Source organism: Styela clava, chromosome 2 (genome assembly GCF_964204865.1).
Source record: "Styela clava chromosome 2, kaStyClav1.hap1.2, whole genome shotgun sequence".
Classification (NCBI taxonomy): Eukaryota; Metazoa; Chordata; class Ascidiacea; order Stolidobranchia; family Styelidae; genus Styela; species Styela clava.
Genome location: NC_135251.1, coordinates 10,617,127 through 10,636,487, shown reverse-complemented (window position 1 = coordinate 10,636,487; position 19,361 = coordinate 10,617,127). Strand labels below are relative to the sequence as shown.

The 19,361-nt window shown below is 33.9% G+C and overlaps 2 protein-coding genes across 3 annotated transcripts; both read right to left on the bottom strand.

Moving 5' to 3' along the window:
* Positions 1-41: 41 nt before the first annotated feature.
* On the bottom strand, positions 42-12,062 carry LOC120336867 (V-type proton ATPase subunit H-like). 2 transcript variants are annotated; one of them, XM_078110081.1, is made up of 13 exons: positions 11,605-12,062; positions 10,612-10,761; positions 9,419-9,622; positions 8,702-8,806; positions 7,548-7,583; positions 5,631-5,728; positions 4,048-4,240; positions 3,160-3,255; positions 2,685-2,767; positions 2,148-2,273; positions 1,651-1,752; positions 1,191-1,304; positions 42-646 (listed from the first exon to the last, which is right to left on the bottom strand). In XM_078110081.1, the coding sequence occupies exons 1-13, from the start codon at positions 11,803-11,805 to the stop codon at positions 613-615; spliced, it is 1,542 nt and encodes a 513-aa protein (XP_077966207.1). In that variant the 5' UTR covers positions 11,806-12,062; the 3' UTR covers positions 42-612. The 2 variants fall into 2 exon arrangements, with proteins under 2 accessions (XP_077966207.1, XP_077966208.1); XM_078110082.1 differs by lacking the exon at positions 7,548-7,583 and having other exon boundaries at positions 11,605-12,058.
* Positions 11,759-18,085, bottom strand: LOC120336865 (uncharacterized). Its single transcript, XM_039404631.2, has one exon. It carries the CDS (start codon positions 17,977-17,979, stop codon positions 13,816-13,818), a length of 4,164 nt encoding a protein of 1,387 aa, XP_039260565.2. The 5' UTR covers positions 17,980-18,085; the 3' UTR covers positions 11,759-13,815.
* Positions 18,086-19,361: the final 1,276 nt, after the last annotated feature.

The window sequence follows — 19,361 nt, the reverse complement described above, 5'->3', positions numbered from 1 at the left end:
TAAAGACGATAATATAATGTGTGCCACAGGGAAGCATCACGCCACTTGGTAAAGACATTTATTGCACAAATAAATGGAATATACACAATCAGATATCTTTAGGATGACAAATGTTAGTAGTGTTTGATATTTATAGGAAATGCCATTTGTGGAGACAAAATTAAGCAGTGAGCATTTAATACATGGGTCGGTTAATAGAATAAGTTGAACTAGTATATGCAATTATTGCTAATACATTTCGACAAGCTTAAAACAACATTTATATTATTCAAAACAAGATCGCGGCGCACTATACAAAGGAGACTCAGGCGACCATCGTGATGCATCGTATTTGCATAAAGATATATATTACCCTCAACTTGGAATAATGTAGAATTCATTATTGAGCGGGTTCATTATTCTCTTGACGCAAGAGTCGAGAACATATTTTTTCCTACCATAGTTAAAATAATATTTGAAATGGCATTCATGGGAAAAATCTGGTGAGCTGAAGCCAATTGGAAGTGACAAAATTCCATATAACAATAATAATACCAGTAATAAATAATATATCTGTACACTGACACGATTCATAGGAACTATTATGACAAAACAAAATGGAAATATCCTTCTTCAGACAGAAACAAGTTGCTTTCCAAGATATTCCCTTAGAAAATTAAAGAAGGATCATTAAAGTTAGCTTGAAGCATAGTGAAATATAAAACAATTGAGCTCTGCGGATAGATAGTGAATTTTAGCATGAGACATGCGATCAAAGATAATACATACTATACTATTACGCAGATAAGGGAAGAAAATGGAACTCCAATATGTGAATGATACTATGGTAGGAAGGCAAATTCAAACCAAACTCTAAATATTTATATAAAAATGAGACAGCGATTTTTAAATGTGGTTAAAGAAGTAAACAATTAGGAAAATTAAGATTACAATTCACTATTTTTGGTCCTATTTTGTCCTCAAACAATGATTTCAACAATTCATATCCAAATGCTTTATATGTAAGAGTCTTTGAATAGCATACCATGATTATGTCTAATCTGTTATGAACTAAAAAATGGAACATGCAACTTGATATAAACTTATATCTAATAACATGCGAAACGATATTTTTTATTTCTTCACTAAACAGCCAAAGGTACCAGTATAACCAACCAATACAGCAATTATAAATCAAGTAATAAACTTACCAATTGTGGACCATTAGTTTTTGAACTGCAATAAGAGCGTTGTATTTGACTTGTGAATCTTCATGGCCTAGAAGTTGCATCACCATCTGCTTGATACCAAGTTGATCAATAATCCTAGAAAATAAGAAATGTCATCAACCCTCCGATCAACCCTCTTAGGAAATGTATTAGCGGGGGGGGGGGGGAATTTTATTACCATAAAGTACTATTTATTGGGCGCGCGAGGTAACTAATTTTGTTCGCCTACTTTACATCAAGTTGTGTAAAGGGACTGAAACTATAGGCAGGGCGTATATTCACTTGGCTAACACAGACAGTCCCCAAACTCGTAACAGAACTAAAATGAGAAAAACCGGAATAACATTATGCCCTGACTGTAACCTGGTACACACATTACGCGAGCACCATTTCTTGAATACACCCACAACATCATACTGTTCAATCATCGACTTAAACCTACTTTTTTCCTCTTGGATAATGTCTAACATATTCTCCAATATCATGAGTAGCAACAGCTAAGATTTGAGCTTCTTGTGAGGTTTCCATCAAGTTCGTAAGAATTCTGAAACAATTGAACAGTTATTTAAATGACAGAGATCCAGAATTTATAGGCTTTGCAAAATCGGTTATGAAAATTAATAGTGATATGGAAATTTTGAAAATACTAGTGTAGGTGTCATTTAGAAATTTATATCAGAGGCCAATAGGTAATATATAACAATAAAACTGGTCCCTGCTGCCTAGCAAATTGTGTAGCCATTTTGAAATTGACTAAAGATTAATTGGTGCAGAGGAATGTCGCCTATTAGATACACAGAATACTCTCAACACAGCACCAAGGTCTCATGTAACTCGCAAAAAAAAATGTTCAAAGGAATACTGTTATTCAAATTTACTATTTGAGAACTTCTAAATGATTAACTACAAATAAACTTCCTCCGATATAGGAAGTCTTACTTCAATAACTCATGATTTTTCTCATTGAGTCTGATTGCATTTTCTCTCCAGAATTTCTCAGATTTATGAACAGGACTCCACTCCAATCTTCCAGATTTTATTTCGCTTGAATATTCATCAAATGAGCTAAAATAGGAAAAAGTTTATTAAATCAGCAAAAGTCGTGTAATGGACCACCGTAATCCTATATTGATGCATTACAATGGGGAATCGATATTTATAGAAATAATCATGCCAGTTCATTTCTAGACAATTTCACCCCATTCTATTTACCCCCCTGCCAGAGGGATAAGCCAGAAACGTCTGATTTAAAACTTTCCTTCAATAAAATTAGTAACAATTACATTTCTAGCTGTTGTCCCTATGCCAAAAACAAAACACAGTGAAGCAGCAATTATTTGCGATTTTCCAGCAATATTTTTTCCACTTGAATAAAAGTACAGGTCCAAGGATTTGCTTTGCGCAAACATATAAATAAATTTTAAGTTTCTTCACTCTAAAAACTGATTCAAAACTTTTAATAGTGAAATATTCTACCTCAAATCTTGTAAACAAGATGCTAAATGTTCAGCTAAGTATTCAATGTCATCCTCAAGGTCTTCATCAACAAACTGCTTGTCCTGAGAAAAGAAAAGAAATAGGAATTGGGGCTGAAAGTAAGACAAAAGTATGTTTTATTCAAAAAAACACGTTGAAAATATGTGGATGAAATGTAAATAATGAAATGAATGAAAAAGTTTTGGAAATATGGCGGGCAAGATCAAATCTAACGAATATTTTAACGAATTTCAATGAATTATTTAGTCTCGCGCCCTTTTAAAAAATTGTCTACGGCCCGCTTGTGAGGCGTGCCCCATCGTTTGAGAACCACTGCTCTAATGGGCTATTTTCACTCTAAACGAACAAAAATTCCAATATTGGTATGACAGTGAGTATGACACCATGTTTCAAATATTGATAATCTAATTCGAACTCTGTTAGATAGATATTATTATACAATATACTACAATACCTGCAATATTTCCAGATTCTTTAGAACTTTACAGTGAATCATAGCGAGTGACATAATTTTAACAACATCTGGATCTTCAGCTTTTTCAATGAAATTCTGGAAAATTTATTGTTTTGATATCATAAGTTAGACGTGAACAGCTGAACTAGAACTAATCAAGGCTGGAATTGTGTTATTATTATTGACACATAAATTTAATGTAGATAGATGATTCACTAACATATTTTTCAAAATCTAAATAAGGTAGGATATTTCTAATCTATTCTTAAAAATATTGTACCAATGTAATAAGTGCGAAGGAATGGTATGCTGGTGCTCTACCAACTACTGGATATTCAAGATGCATTACAGAATAATTAGATTGAAAAATATCTTGATACTGCTACGGTGCTACCATACTTTTGAGGAATTTTTTCAAAGCAAGGTCAAGCGTCACCTTGCTGAGAAGCAAGGGAGACGGATCTTTGAGCAGAGCAACAAGGACTACTAAAAAGCCCGGTGCTACTGAAACTATACTGATTTATAGTGGTGCATTACTTGCTATTACTTGAAGCGAGTATGAAGCAGTAACAAGACAAAGCTGTCGGAAAAACAGCTATGAGGTAGTGGAAAGCGCATAATCAAACTTTTTAGAAATAACTGTCATAATAAGATTCCCCCTATCCTCATTATGATTAATGTATGTAGGGTGGTTCACATAACCACAGGTCGGTTACGGCTTCCTCCGCCAGCAAGTCCATGTTTCTGAATCCGAAAAGAAATAACTAACTAACATCTTATCCTATGATTAAAACTCAGCTATGAATTGGAATAAATTAATATCATAAAATATGGGAATGTGAACAATTCAACAGTTCAAAAATAGAAATCAAGAACAAATCAACTCACTCTAAATGTAGCAAGTACAATTCGTGTAACTTTTTCTTTTGCTGCTTCACCCAATATATCAGCAAGTACTGGAACTGGATTATACCGGTTTATATTGGTTGCAATTTCAGGAGTGAATGCCATCAACCATACACAAAATATTGCTTGATATTGAACTTGGAATCCACATTTAGAATGTAGAACATGCATTAGTCTGAGAAAAAAATATTATATTATCAGTTTATGTTTGGTTAGTGTAGATAGATATCATATGGTGGGACGCTTTATTAATTTGGTACATTCCAATGAACTTTGGCTAAAAATTGGTCATTATATCCATATTAATACCACTGTCAAATTTCCCTACATTGATTTAGCCAGTATCGAGTATTTTTCCACCAAACATAAAATACACTTTGTGATTAAATATCGTAACGCAAAAAGGAGTAAAAATAGCATTTCAGGGTGAAGGGAGACGCAGGAAACAAATACTGGTTATCGAGCCGCAACACCAGTATTACATTCAGATATCACAATCAAACTTCAGCTTATCTAAGATCATTCAGAACTTTCACCCGACTAGGCCATGAAAGTTGGGTTTAGTACAAGCAGACATCGTATATCGATGGGGAATTGCATTCAGAACCACTTTGACTTTGACTTTGACAAATGACAAACTATATTGATGTAGGTGCTCGATGCAACAGCTGCTTACTATCAGATGACCTTCAGTCTAAATGACAGTTATTTCAGAACAATTACTTTTCTTTACAGTCAAACCCTTTTGTCTATTGATTTTAAAAACATCAATCAAATCCAAAATAAAAGCTGAGACAATAAATTATCTGCCTTATCAATTCATACATGTCCTCAGGAAAGTCTTATAAAGCTCATATTGTTGTTGATAAAACTGAGATTAGGGATGTCTATATAATTAAAGTTCAATATTCTAGAACACCAAAGTTCTAGTTACCCAAAATAAAATTGCGTTCCAGTAGTATGTGCACCAAGATGGTGGACACCGGAACGTAGTATGTGTAGCACTGTACCAGGTTGGGGTTAGGCCATAATTTTATTCCTTATTTTAGTTCTATTACGAGTTTGGTGACTAGCCAAATGACTCCCGTAGTATTTGTACCTGAAATTATGGCCTAACCCTAACCTGGTACATATATTAAGTTCCGGTGTCCGCCATCTTGGTACACACACTACGGGAGTAACAATAATAATCATTCTTCTATGTTATTAAACAGTTGGCACAGACGACAAAAATATATTTTGCAACTTTAAATTATGTTTGCCATAGGGTTAAGTCAGATGAAACATTACAGTAATATATTTGTATTAGCGTGTCTCGAGATTCTTGATTCACTTAGAATAGTTATTTTCACACCAGTTATTGTGCTTGCATTATATGCATCCACTAGCTTAAAAGCATAGAAAAAAAAAAAAGAATTATCGTTGAAAAAACTATTTTTTCAAAAAAAAAAATTTGAATATTGGAATCACTAAAAAAAAAAATGTTTGAAACTAATTTCTTGAAAATTCATAATCTCCATATATATATATATATATAACCACTATACCCGGCTTTCAAAACTTACGTCGTCACACCATCAGCTTGGAAAAACGCCATCCTGTATTCTGGAATCCTTAACATCATTTGCAGACAATACAAGATGCTTTGCGTGAAATCAGTGACCTGAGAACGAGTTGTTACAATTATTTCTACACAAATTTAAAAATCTAAAACTTTTCTAGCAATTTATAATGGATCCAAGATGAAAAATATATAATATATTTCACAGATTTTAATTAATTTAAATAAAATAAATCAATAAAACAGTAACATTCAATTATTCAGTTGATTAATGATTTAAATTAAATTCATCAGCAATAATTATAAAAATCAAACGAGACACCACATGTTTAACTATTCTCTTAGTTTGTTACATTTAATGTAGGCGAAATAAGAAATATGATTTTAGCTTGTATAAATATTCAATATGGACTAATTCAAATTTTACCTCCAATTATAAATCGAGGCAAATTCAGAATTTTGAAAAATTATAAGTTACTATAATACAAAAATGAGCACCATATGTTTAGCCATTTTTTATTTTTGTTACATTTAATTTAGGGAAATTAAGAAATAAATTTTTTAGTTTATACGACTTTTCTATATGAAATAATCAAAATCTTCAAGTAAGACAATGGCATAGCCTTAGACGAAGTCTCACATATTTAGGGTACTCCAGTAGTATGTGTATTAGGTTAGGGTTAGGCCATAATTTTACTCCGATTTTCCTTATTTTAGTTCTATTACAAGCTAGGGGACTGTCTGTGTTAGCGAAGTGAAAGTCCCCCTGCCCATAGGCTTCAGTCCCGTTACACAACTTGATGTAAAGTAGGTGAACAAAATTAGTTACCTCAATATTGGTACACATACTTCTGAAGCGCCAAATTTAGAACAATGAAAAAGATAATGCCTATTGTCGTACTAATACAAAAAGGGTTAGACCAATCTAAATGATTCAAAGCGGCAAAGTTATTTCAGCTGTTAGCAGTCCACACAGAGCCTATGATGTAGGATAGTAAAAATGCACTGGCTCAGATGAACACACAAATTCTAATAGATAAATTCGTTTGTAAATCAACAGTCAGCATTTAGTCCAACCAGTATTTCAAATATATTTAGTTAATTGTAAAAATACACAATCACACTATATAGCAGTGCGTCCCTACCATTTTTCAAGCAACCCTAATTTAAAAAAAATAAATTTTATAAAATCTGGCATACTATGCGCTGTGCACGGTATGTGATGCTTATGTCTTATATATTTTCACATAAAATTTATTTTCCCAAAAATTAACTCGAGAATTAATGCGAGAAAGTGACACTAATTTTAGATCGTGATCCATAGCTTGGGAAACACTGCTATATAGCAATAAAATGAATATAGAATTATCACAATTGGTTATAAATTTGTGAAGCACAAGAAAATTTGAAGAATTACTGTATTATAATGAAAAACAGACCGACTAATTAAATCAAAATGAATTAAAGTTTGTCAAAACATGGATAAATTGTTTGGATAAATTGTTTATTGGACTAAATCTTAGTTTTCAACTCATGAGTATGCCAACAAAATTTCCTAATTTTTTTTTTAATTTCTTTCAGTTGACAATTCGATTATGACTTTATGTCTTGTTCTGCTACAAAATTCATCACGTTGCTAAATTTGAAGAAATTCTGATGTTATTTTATTTTTGAGGTATTTGAAATTCTAACTAAAATTTTGCCACAATAGGCATTATTATGCTCAGTTACCTATGAATATACACACCATTTGAATATTTCGGAAATTGTAACATCCCTATATCGGACTTCACCCTACAAAACAAATCTAATTCGCAATGATTATCAAAATAACGATTTTATAAAAATTGAACAAAAATAATGATTTAATGATTGTAATTGTTCACACTGCACAACAAACAATTAATATCTCTATATATACCTCACTCATTCCAGATTGCCCATGAAAATTCACAATCTTTTAAAATAAAGAAGAAACATGAAAGTGAAGTAAAATGGTGGTATGATGGTGTAGTGCAGCGCTACTCAACTGGCAGACCGTGGCCCGAATCCGAACCTATCGTGTATCTGAATTGGGCCACGCCTTATTCTTTATTTTGGATCATTAGCCCCACTTTTGAAGTTTCCTCTCATAAAATCACTTCTAATATAGATTTGAATATATATGAAAAGAACTATAACGCCATAATAAACATAATAGCTAATAATCATTAGTCGGCCGAGAAAGTGCGTGTTTAAGAATGCCAAAATATAATTTCTGGGTTTAAAACCGGACCCAAATATTTTTGAAGTTTTGTATGCGATCTTCGGTAAAAATAGTTGAGTAGCCCTGGTGTAGTTGTTGCAGCATTAGACTAGCGATAAATATACCGGCATTGGAAGTTAAAGAGCCCACAGTAAATTAATATACCGGTATGCACATATAAATACTGTAAAGGGGCATAGCTGGGTATGCCTCATATATGCCACTATTTAAAAGAGTCGACTTTTTCAGCAAATAATGATTTCTCTGTTGCACAAAATATTCAATCAATGACTGATACGGTCATTTAAAATGTCTTGCCAAATTAATTTAGTTGTGTTGAAACTAACCTGCGATCGCGTCGACTTATGATGAAATACAAGCATTAGGCCCACCATGAAATACCATGGCAATCTACAGACATAAAAATGTGATCCCAAAAAATCTCCCCTAGCTGTGTCACTGATATATATATATATATATAAATATATTGGCAACCTAGTCCACCCAATCCTCAAGTAGTAAGCATTACTATTGTGCTCATTATGTTGTCTTGACAAACATGAGTTGCAACATCTGAGAAAAGCCCACTATTCGGCATTCCCCATCAATAGTTTGTGCCAACTAAGAATATCAGGAAGAAGAGTCAGGAAGTGTCAAAAGGCTCTAACTGACAATTTCCAATCCGCATTAAAACATTATGAAACTTATTAAAAAATAAAGAAAACGAAAACAGAAAAATGATTGGTATAAACAGGCATACATAACTGTATAACTTGATATATAAACCAAAAACTCATTTCAAAATTTTTGTAAATGAAACCAGAACTTACCTCTGAACTTAATTGATGTTTTATCCAGTTGAGATAAAAAGTCAAATCCTTTTTGTTCATGTTGTCTCTTCCCCAGCATGCTAATTTTGCAATAATACGACTTGCCTGTTGAATGAAAAATATTTTAAATTTGAAACTGGGATGGTTAAACTAGCGTTTCCCAGCCCAGAAGAAATTTCTTCACAGTGAAAAATGTCCCTGAATACAACTTTGTATTCGGCATTCGATGTAGTGTTGCTTTCTGGTTTCAGAACTTGTTACCTAATTTCAATTTATTACATACACCCTGGGTGAGGTGCTGGGCATGGAATTTTTTGTTTTTTATTTGAGATACTAACCACTGCGCCATTTCCTTCACGGACCATTGTAACTTATATTGTTGAAATGTAATAAGTTATTTTCAGAATTAGCGTAGGACAAACTGCAGCCACATAGGTTAGAGTGGTATAAACCCGGCCCAGTCTATGGTACTCCCGTAGTGTGTTCCAGGTTAGGATCAAGCCATAATTTTATTTCGATTTTAGTTCTATTAAGAGTTCGACGTCTGTTTGTGTTAGCCAAGTTAATTAAACCCTTGCCCATAGGTTTCAATCCCTTTATACAACTTGATGTAAAGTAGACGAACGAAATTATATACCTCCATATTGGTATACACACTTCTGGAGCGACCAGCCTACTACTTGTACTACCGCAGATAAGAAAGATCATACACTATACCTGATGCACAATGAATTTATCTTGTCTGTTCAATAGATTAATGAATCCATCCCATGGTGAACTTCTGGTTTTCTTCGCAAATTCAAAGAATAGATTTGTACGTTGAGGATCTTCCGCTATCATATCATCAACAGCAGTTAGAACGTAGCGAACTGTCTGTTCTTTTGATATTCTAACCATGAGGGAAATAAAGGTCCGTGCACACTGAAACGAAAAAATGTTCATTATTTTTCAAATTTGCCCAAGGCAAGATAAAGTGCAGTCAATTCATTAGTTATGAGCAGAGGTTCCCGTAGCCGTATTCGTTTTATGCAAAGATGTTGTAGCAGGAATGAACATACCATACTATGCAATACAAAAGTCCTGCTGCACACTAACAAAAATGTATTTCTGTAACGATTCGTCTGATCAATGTCAGACTTACTAGGCCAAGTAGTTGAAAACAAGATTCTTGGATTTATTCATAAGTAGACTTATCTATTACTCTGAGTGAGTACATTTACAGGCAATCACTGTAGAGCTCGGGTATTAGGAGATCATTTACAGACAGGCTTCTATAACATTAGGTTTACAAAAATATCTGGAATGACCAAATTAACACAAGAAGTTGTAAGTGTTGCCAAACTTTTTGTCCTTGAGGCGCCAGATTAGCAGAGGAAAAAACCTATATAAAAAAAATGCTGCTACTAAATAAAACTTAATTTTGGAATCGACACTAGTGCGCAGCGTCGCACCCTTTTGGAACTGCTGCATTACAGAAAACACTTCTTAGTTGGATATTATTCGATAGTTTCAGCCTCCCATTTACTGTAATTACCAGTTCAGATGGGTATAGCCTAATAGGCCTAATGTTCTGGATGCAATAATGTAGGCAAAGCCAACCACAAAGTTTCCGGTGATTCTAATTTCTTTCCACATACTATTGAAAGCTGTCTGCACAAAGTCTGAGTGAAACATTGTATAAAAAAAACATACTCCCGTAGTGTGTGCACCAGGTTAGAGTTAGGGCATAATTTTCCGATTTTCCTTATTTTAGTTCTATCACGAATTCGGGGACCATCTGTGTTAGCCAAGTGAATATACCCCCTGCCCATCCTGCCATAGGTTTCAGTCCCTTTATACAACTTGATGTAAAGTAGGTGAACAAAATTAGTTACTTGTACTTCCACACTTCTGGAGCGCCAAAATCTTACCTCATCCCCTCTTCTCTCAATAACAGCGTTTCTCTCCTCTTTAGTTCTTGCTTGATCATATTCTCTGATAACTTGAAAATCTTCTGGTGAGATCATTTGGCCTTGTAGATAAGATTGCCAGTTTACTGGATGTGAACGCACAGCAACAGCCTGTAAATAATTAATAAAATATTAACAAGAAAAATCAGAGGCTTCAATAACGAATCCTGGTATACTGCCCATTTCCCCAGTTACATTTACAGTAATTACATAAAGTTTCTGTAAACAACCTCTTCAAATTCCCCAATCACTTTTTCGTCACAAATTGCCTCATATTCAAATAGGGATTTGGAAGCAGAAAATTATTGAAATATTTCTAAATGAGAATTTCCAAGAATATTTAGATCTCTGATTTTAACAAGATGCCCAAACAACACGGATTCAAAAAAGAAAAAGAGACGTTCCTCACACTTTCATTCCAAAGAAGGATAAGATTTACATATTTATCTCGTGGAGAGGAAAACCGATGAGACGATTTAATCATATGGCGAACCACGACCTCTAGTCGGATAACCAGTCCATACTGGGTATGAGATTAGTTGGTCAGTTATTTGTTTTCAAATGCATAGACTTGATAGTGGAAGAAACCTTATTAAACCGACCAGCGGTTATGTGAACTGAGCAATACTCTCGCACATAGTAATCCCCTAAGTATTTACACTTGTGAACCCATGTAAGGTTATCAGAGATGCAGTGGCGATCGTATTCCTAACACTTGGCATGTTAGCCACGCTGCCGAGCCAAGATTCTGGACTCTTACAAAACAGTTAGTATTTTTGGAAGAACCGACATGGACTGGTAACAAGACGAGAGGCCTTGGATTCCATATGATTATTAAGCTGTCTTATCGGCTTGCCTCTCCCCCAGGATAAATATGTAAACCTTATTCCAATTGTACACTATGAAAAATTAGAAAAACAAAAATCCTAACCACGTAGTATACTATCCTAGTACCTGAGCTTGAAGTGTATTTGTTGGAACAATGGACAGGGGAGGGTTATCTGACTTAGGAGCAGGTGCTCTTGATGGCTGAAGAAGATCTGATTGCTCTGTGTTGATCGACATTTTCAGTGTTTGATGTACTAACTGTTTAGTTAAAATTATAAAGCTATAAAAATACAAAACATGCATATCAAAATAACACAAAAATTGCATTCAAAACCACAATTATTAGTCTAAGATGTAAAAGAATATGCTAAATATATGAAAGACAGCATTTTTAACTGTTGATAAGGTTTTCAATTCAAGGTTGGTGACATTCTCATTACAGGTTAAGGCTAAATCGTACTAATACAGAACAAGTTGTTACAAAATCTAGGTTATTTTGAAATTTTAGTCTGAATTTTAGAAGAACCAAGTTAGGTTTGGCATTATTCATATTTCAGAATATGGTCAAATTGTACTCGATTTAAGTTAGATCCAGGTTCAGATTTAAGGTCATTTCAAAATTTAAATTTCAACTTAATTTAGAAAACCACTAAATTTTGATAAAATGGATGTGACAGAAAACATATGCATGTACATGTATGTTGAAGTTGGATGTATACAATTCGCTTTAAGGAATAAATACAGTATAAAAAAGTACTTTTTGGCACATTATGTAAGGGGTGACTGAAAATATATTTGAAAAAAAATAAGTATTTAGTTATGCGCATTGAATCAACCATTACTGAAAATTATGCAAGTGCCACTACATACTTTTATAAGTTTGAAGAAACTTCAATGTCTTCGGACTATGTTGGAATAAGAATATCAAATACAAAATATACAGATAAAAAAAATTAGCACTGAGTCAGTATGACATGAAAAAGGCGAAAATTTTGATATCCAAAATGGGAGATTTAATAAATGAACAGTGGCTAATAAAAAATGTACAAGCAACGAGCACAATTATAGAACTATAGGAATAAATATGGGACAAATTAATTTCCCAAATTACTTTACAATTAGATTTTGGAAAAATGGAAAATAGTACATGAGGAGCTCCCGAAGTATGTGCACCGAGATGGCGCATAACCTGAACATAGTATGTGTACCAGGTTAGGGTACAGGTTGTGCGCACCGTACATGGAATATACAAATATAAACACACAAAAGCAGCATACTCACATCTATGCAATATAAAAAGCTGAAAAACACACCTTTGCACTGAAAATATAAAATACATTAACACTCAAAAACTAGAGATGTACCAACACTAAATCTTAAAAGTAGAGTTTAACAGCAGAGTTTTAAAAACAAACTATTTATATGCCAACATTGCCAAGTGTCCCAAACCGATATTCCCTTAAAAATTTTATTCAAAACTATCATTATTGAATAGTTCTCATTTAAGACCAGAGCAATGTGTTGATGCATCCCTATCTAAACACTACAAGCTAAAAAACAGACAAATAAATGAAAATGTTTTATCAACCATTGCTCCTTTAGCAGGCAACAATAGTTATGGTGTTTTGCTTTCTTTAAATGCTACTGCCTTGAAGTGAGTCACTCACTGGAATAAAAAATTTACTAGTCTTTGCACCCATCTCGCCACATTCGATGTAGAGAATCAGTTTAATTTCCCCAGCACTAAGATATCTTTGACATTGACCAGATCATAGGCTTTCTCCATACAGAGAGAGCCTTAGGGCTCTGTGAGAAAAACCAAGGTGCTGCGATAGCTATTCATTTGCTTATTAAAATACTTGCTTATATACTTTGAATACAGCGCAGCAAAAGCAGAGTCATTAAATAAAGTAATTTTAATTCACTCAGGGACATTAATCGGTAAATAACAATGTGTTTGTCTGTTTTTATTTCCTGAACTAGATGATTCCCCGAGCCTTTCGCAACCGCTTGTCAACTGCTACGAGCCATTGTTCGTTTTTTTTTAATTTAATCGATAAGTTTGGTTTATTTCTTTTTGATATACCATATTGGTCATCTCACAGCGAAAAAAATGTCTGAATCTGAATCAGCAACCTTAGGATGGATTTGAATATTTATTCCTGGGGGAACGGAAAGTTGATAAGACGGCCACAGCGAACCACGGCCTCTCGTCCAGTTACCAGTTCATGTCGAGTATGGAATTAGTCAGCCAGTTATTTGTTTTCGGAAGCATGGACTATGATAGATATTGTTCTAATAAGTTAATTGGTCAAACTTCATCTTTAACAACTTTCATCATCTTTTACTGGGTCCTTCAGACAATTCTTTCACTCTTTGAATCAATTCTTCCATTTGAGGTCGTTCTGCTTGCAGTTCGAGAGCCAGCGTTCGTAAATCGTTTGTCAATTGTGCTATTTCATCTTGTGCAGGACCAAATATGGAGCTATCACAAGCAGGCCGTGACTGTTCCCGTGACAACCAATGTTCAAGAACCTCTTTCTGTCTTTTCAAGGCTTTCATTAGTTCTTTCTTTTTCTGATATTGCTGCATTTTCTGCTTTATTTCCTGGATTTCTGACTGAACTGACTTTGACTTTTTAGGTGTGAAATGTTCCTTGCAATCTTCTTCGACTGGTGATTGATCAAGGGATACTTCATCTTCAAAACGATTCAATTTTAATACAGAAGATTGTGGCTTACTTTTCTTCAATTTTGAAACTTCAAAATTTGAAGAATTACTCAAAATTGGGTTTGATTTGTCCACAACTTTGTGTGTTCTTAACGATTTATCAGTATAATTATCTTCCCTTGAGCTGCATAGTGAACTCTGTGTGCCAAAATCGCTAGTTTCACTAAGTATTGAGTATTCTTTTTCTTTCGAACAAGTGAAAGCAGAAGGGGGGAGCAATAACATATTTGTTGCTTCTTCTTGATAGCCAGTACTCATGGGAGTGATAGTATCATGTCTAAGGTTTGCAAATTCCCCTTTTTTCTTCAGAATTTTATCATCTCTTTTACGAGGAGACTTTACGTGAATGTGAATTGCTCTAGGTGAGTTATGTTTAATTTCCCTTTTTGTAGACTTTTGTATTGGATGTCGGGATAACTCAGAAACGGAATTTTGCACAAGTAACTGCGATAGGACCGATTCTGCCTGAGCAGCACGTTTGGAACACCCAATGAAATCATTGTCAGAATGATCAGTTGTTTGAAATTGCGATTCTGGCATAAACTCGGAAAATTCAGTAGAAATTTCAGGATTTGGTTTGATTTCGTTGCCTAATTCATGAATCATATTACCTCTACTCTGCCCACTTGTGGAAAAATCTTCCATAATTGTATCAGAAAATTCAACTTCATCATCCAGGCCTTCTCTTTGCAATGAATCCATTAGGAAATCAGGACCTCTTGGTGCCGGTCTCCATTTTTGTGGAGGCCTCACTGGCGACAAAGGTATAGTAGATATTGAAGGGACTGGAATGCTGCGAATGGGGCGAGGTTCTGGCACCCAATTACTTTGTAACTTCGTTGCTGAAATATTCGGAACATTTTTCCTTTCTAGCATTACTTCTGGGATCGGATAATACATTGGATTATCAACAATAAAAGTTAAATTTGTTGGTTTTGGTTTTTCGATAACTTTTTGACGATTTTTATTTCTCTCTTTTACGATATTTCTCCATTTTTTAGCAAATTTCCAAGCTAGGTGATAACCAGCGTACGATGAATGGGCATGATGTGTTGCGGCGGATTTTGTTCTCAAATGTATCATTTCAGAATGATATTCAAGCATTTTTATACACCCTTTTTTAAGCAAATGTAATCTTCTTTTTCGCATTGCATCATTATATCTGGAATTCTTTCTTTTTCGTTCAGCCGTGTATAAAATCCAAGATTCCAATACTTTCTGTTGTAGTGACAAAGCCCAATGCCATAAAGCTTCCCCATCTTTCTGATTTTCATCAAACTTTTCAGCCAAACTAATTTTCCATTTTTGAAAATAAGATTTTGATAAACTTCGTTCATGGAAGCAATGTGCTTGCTGCGTCATCAACATTTTTTTCAATCTGACATAGCGATAAACTTTCCAAACTTGAAATGCGACTCGACAAACTTTTAAACGAAAATGATTGTGAGCGATCACAATTTTACATCTTTCCACTTTTGATTCGACAGCACATAATTTCCATTTCCTTAAAATCCGACGAGCTCTTAATTGACATAACTGATCGCTAACATCATATAATCTTTCTTCTTTTTGTATACGCTGGTGCCGGTGCATTGCAGACCATAATCTCCATCTTTGTACTGATTTCAACAAAACATTTCTACAATGAAATGAATAAGCTCCACTTTCTTTCTCTTTTAAACAAAGTTGTTTATGTGTTGCCGATTTCCATCGAAAAAATATTAATCCCATTTTCTTTTTTTTCTTCATTTTGAAACGTTGTTCTGCCATTTCTTTAAAATTTTTCACTTTTTCAAAATACAATTTCCACTTTACAGTACATTTTATTAATAAACTTCTTCTTTCACATAAAATAGCTTTGTGTATCAAAATCTTTTTAGTTTTTTGTTTATTTACATATGTTCGCCATGCAATCCATGAACCTGCTAATGTATTATGGTAGCAATATGTTGCAGCTCGAATTATTTTTTGTCGCTTTTTGCGTCCTTGGCTCCGAAGCTGTTTCCAATTTTTGAAGGAACGTTTTAGCAATATTTCACGATAACATAAATCAGCATGTGATTCTGATCTTTTTTCAACTATTTGTTTGTACGCCCTCTGCTTCCATTTTAGAAAATTTCGACGTAATGTCAACTCACGATTGTGAACAAAAGCAATACGTTCTAATGTCCTACATTCTCGACAAATATCAAATTTTTCCCACCATGTATAAAAATATTTCATTTGTAAAGAACCAGTATGAAAGTCATCTGCTTTCGTACATCTGGCTAACTTTATTTTCGATTCACGAACAAAATTTCTCCACCTTTGAAAACATAAAGGTAATATCCTCACAATAAAATGTGAATCTGCTTTAATTTTTAGCTCATTTCGCTCTCTGCATGTTTGAACATAATCCAACCATATCCTTAATGCTTTCTGCACCAAATTTGTGTCAAATTGTTGTCTGGAAATAACAGTTAACTCTTTCACTTGTTCTTCTTCAATACCCTCGAGCTTATCTTGCCATATCTTCCAAGCATTGAACAATAAATTGTGTCTTCGTAATGTAACAGCCTGATCAAACATGCTTGCTTTTTTCCGTTCTTGTGTTATAAGCATTTTCCAAGTTACTGTGCATTTTTTCAACAATTTACGTCTGTATAATATTTGTGCACAGGCATGTTTACGCTGATTCTCATGATTGGTATTAACAAAATTTACCCAGTCTAAGAAAGCTCGTCTTAGAATAAATCGGTTCGCCAATTCCTCAATCATTTTTTCTTTATTTTTTAATTCAACTTTACGTTTCAATCTCGCAAACCAGGTTGATAAACATCTTGATGCAAGAGATCGATTCCGTATACAAATTGCATATTGTTTCAATTTCAGTTTCTCTTTCCATACTTTTCGATGTCGAATCCAAGACATAAAACATGTGGACACAAGATGATATTGATAATGATTTTCAGCATCTAACATTTGACTTTTCAATCGTATCCTTTCTTTACAAGCTCCAGACCAAATTTTCCAAACGTTTCTTTGTTTCGCATTCACCCAATGTAACAGAGCAATTTCTTGGTTATTTTTTACTTGTTTTACAACATTAACACGATTGCGCCACATTCTCCATGCGTTTTTGACTCTATTAGTTGTTATAACTTGTTCTGCTGTATCGTAAAGATTCTTTTTCACTCGACGAAGTTGTACGTAAAGTTTCCAGCTTTGAAATCTTGTATTGTTAGATTTATTAATCCAATGTGTATCGGCAAGACTTTTTCGAATTCTATTTTCTCTGCTACATAATGTGTGTTCTCTCCAACGAACCCACACAAGACTATAAAGTGAATATCTATGATGATACTCGGCCCGTACTAGTAATTTCCATTCGACATGACCTTCCCACCATATTGATTTCCATTCAGAAAAATATTTTTTTAATAAAACTTTCCTAAAATGTTTATCAGCTTTTGAAGGCATTACACGGCCGAATGTTTTTCGTTTCCAAATATTGAGGAATTTTCTTGCTCGAGTACGAATCCGAATCTCTTTTAATCGTCCCCCTTTATTCCAAGTGTATCCCACTGGCCGTCTCTGCTTAGCCACAAATTTTTTACTATTTGAACTTTTTGCAGGCTTTGGGATTTTTGACGGCGTAGATGCTGGCATAGCTTTGGGAGTAGATGGAATCCTATTTTCTTTCGATTCATCATTTTTTGCAGCTTTTCCTCTTCTAGCGAGCTCCATCCTTTTTGCTGTAAGTTGCATATCTGCTCTTAAGTTTTGCATCATCGTTTTGATGAACTTTGTGAAGTAGATAAACTAATTTTGAAATAATTAAATCAACATTTTATACATCTGATTAAAGTGGTGAAAACTAGTGCAATACTACATCTGTATAATAAAATAAACAAAATAAAGAGTTAGGATATGTCAGTGTAACACAGAACCAAAAAACATCAATCAATGGGTAAATTTGAACCTATTTTAAATAATTCAAACTGTCTGAATACTTAGATATTTTTAACATATTTAAAATTTTTATTTGTTTAAACTCCACTCCACTCAAATTTGGCTACCTTAAGAATACTATGATCTGACAAAGCTCACAAAATAGTGAAATTTTTGAATACCAGTACAGTATACCTTCTAGCTGATGAAATAGATTATGTTCTTCTTATTTATCATTCTATTATACCTTGTTCAAGCATCCTTGCAGCAACAGCCACATGAGGTCTAGCGAAGTAAAAGTCGTAACTCCTTATATAATGCCAAAAAAAAAATGCGATGTCACGATGTGAGAAAGCAGCCCAAATTTTTATTTAATTATTTTCCAAATAGACTAAGTCAGTCAGGCACGGAACGCGCTATAGACTACCCCATTTTGTTTTGAAACATAACTTCTGAACTTACCTGCTTAGTCTAAAATTGATTCGGTTTGATTTCAACTTATCATGTCTGTCAAGGTTTTCACTCACTCTCACCAGATAGTCCAGTAGTCTTTTTTTTATTTAAAAAAATAACTTGAAAATTCCACATTCTGACATTCCTGCATTCAGACATCATATTTTTGTTTGGTGTTATTTCTGTATTTAAGCAAGTAATGAGCTATGACATTTACTGCGCCAGACTTAACAAACGGATCCGACATAGGGAGTGGACAAAGAAAATGGAAACTGGAATATCCTGGGCTCCTGGCATCTATTTCTGTATTTATCTAGGTCTATCAGTAAATACAACAGCAAAATACAAATAAATATTCTACCGTGAAATACCGTAATAAAATACACAGCAATCATTTTGGTACCGGTATAGTATGGGCATCAACTAAGCTTAGCCTAGAAAAACTGACCAAACATGTGTTGCATCTTATATATCTCAATAAAAAGTAGAAAAATCTGCAAATTACAGAACTCCCTCAAACCTAAAACCTGCAATCTTCGAAAATTTACCGTTCATTTTCGGAAACGTCAATCAAAAGGTCAGCTGACCAAAGCGCATGATTTATTACGTCATATAATTTTTCATATTGATTTCCACATAAACAGTTTTAGAAAAAGAGCCTAAAATGTTTTAAAATATTTTTAATAAAAACAAATCAATTTTGATTGAATGGTATTTACTATCAAAATCTCTTTATTTTTTCTTCGCAAGTATCCTGCTGAATTTTGGGC

What these genes read in the sequence shown, in the direction of transcription:
- LOC120336865 (XM_039404631.2), bottom strand. Translation starts at nt 17,979, where the DNA reads ATGATGCAAAACTTAAGAGCAGATATGCAACTTACAGCAAAAAGGATG.
- LOC120336867 (XM_078110081.1), bottom strand. Translation starts at nt 11,805, where the DNA reads ATGCAATTTTTGTGTTATTTTGATATGCATGTTTTGTATTTTTATAGC. An exon ending in CAAGCTGATGGTGTGACGAC is followed by an intron (nt 4,241 to 5,630) that starts GTAAGTTTTGAA and finishes TTTTTTTCTCAG; the next exon opens with ACTAATGCATGTTCTACATT. An exon ending in TTGTACTTGCTACATTTAGA is followed by an intron (nt 3,256 to 4,047) that starts GTGAGTTGATTT and finishes TAAATTTTCCAG; the next exon opens with AATTTCATTGAAAAAGCTGA.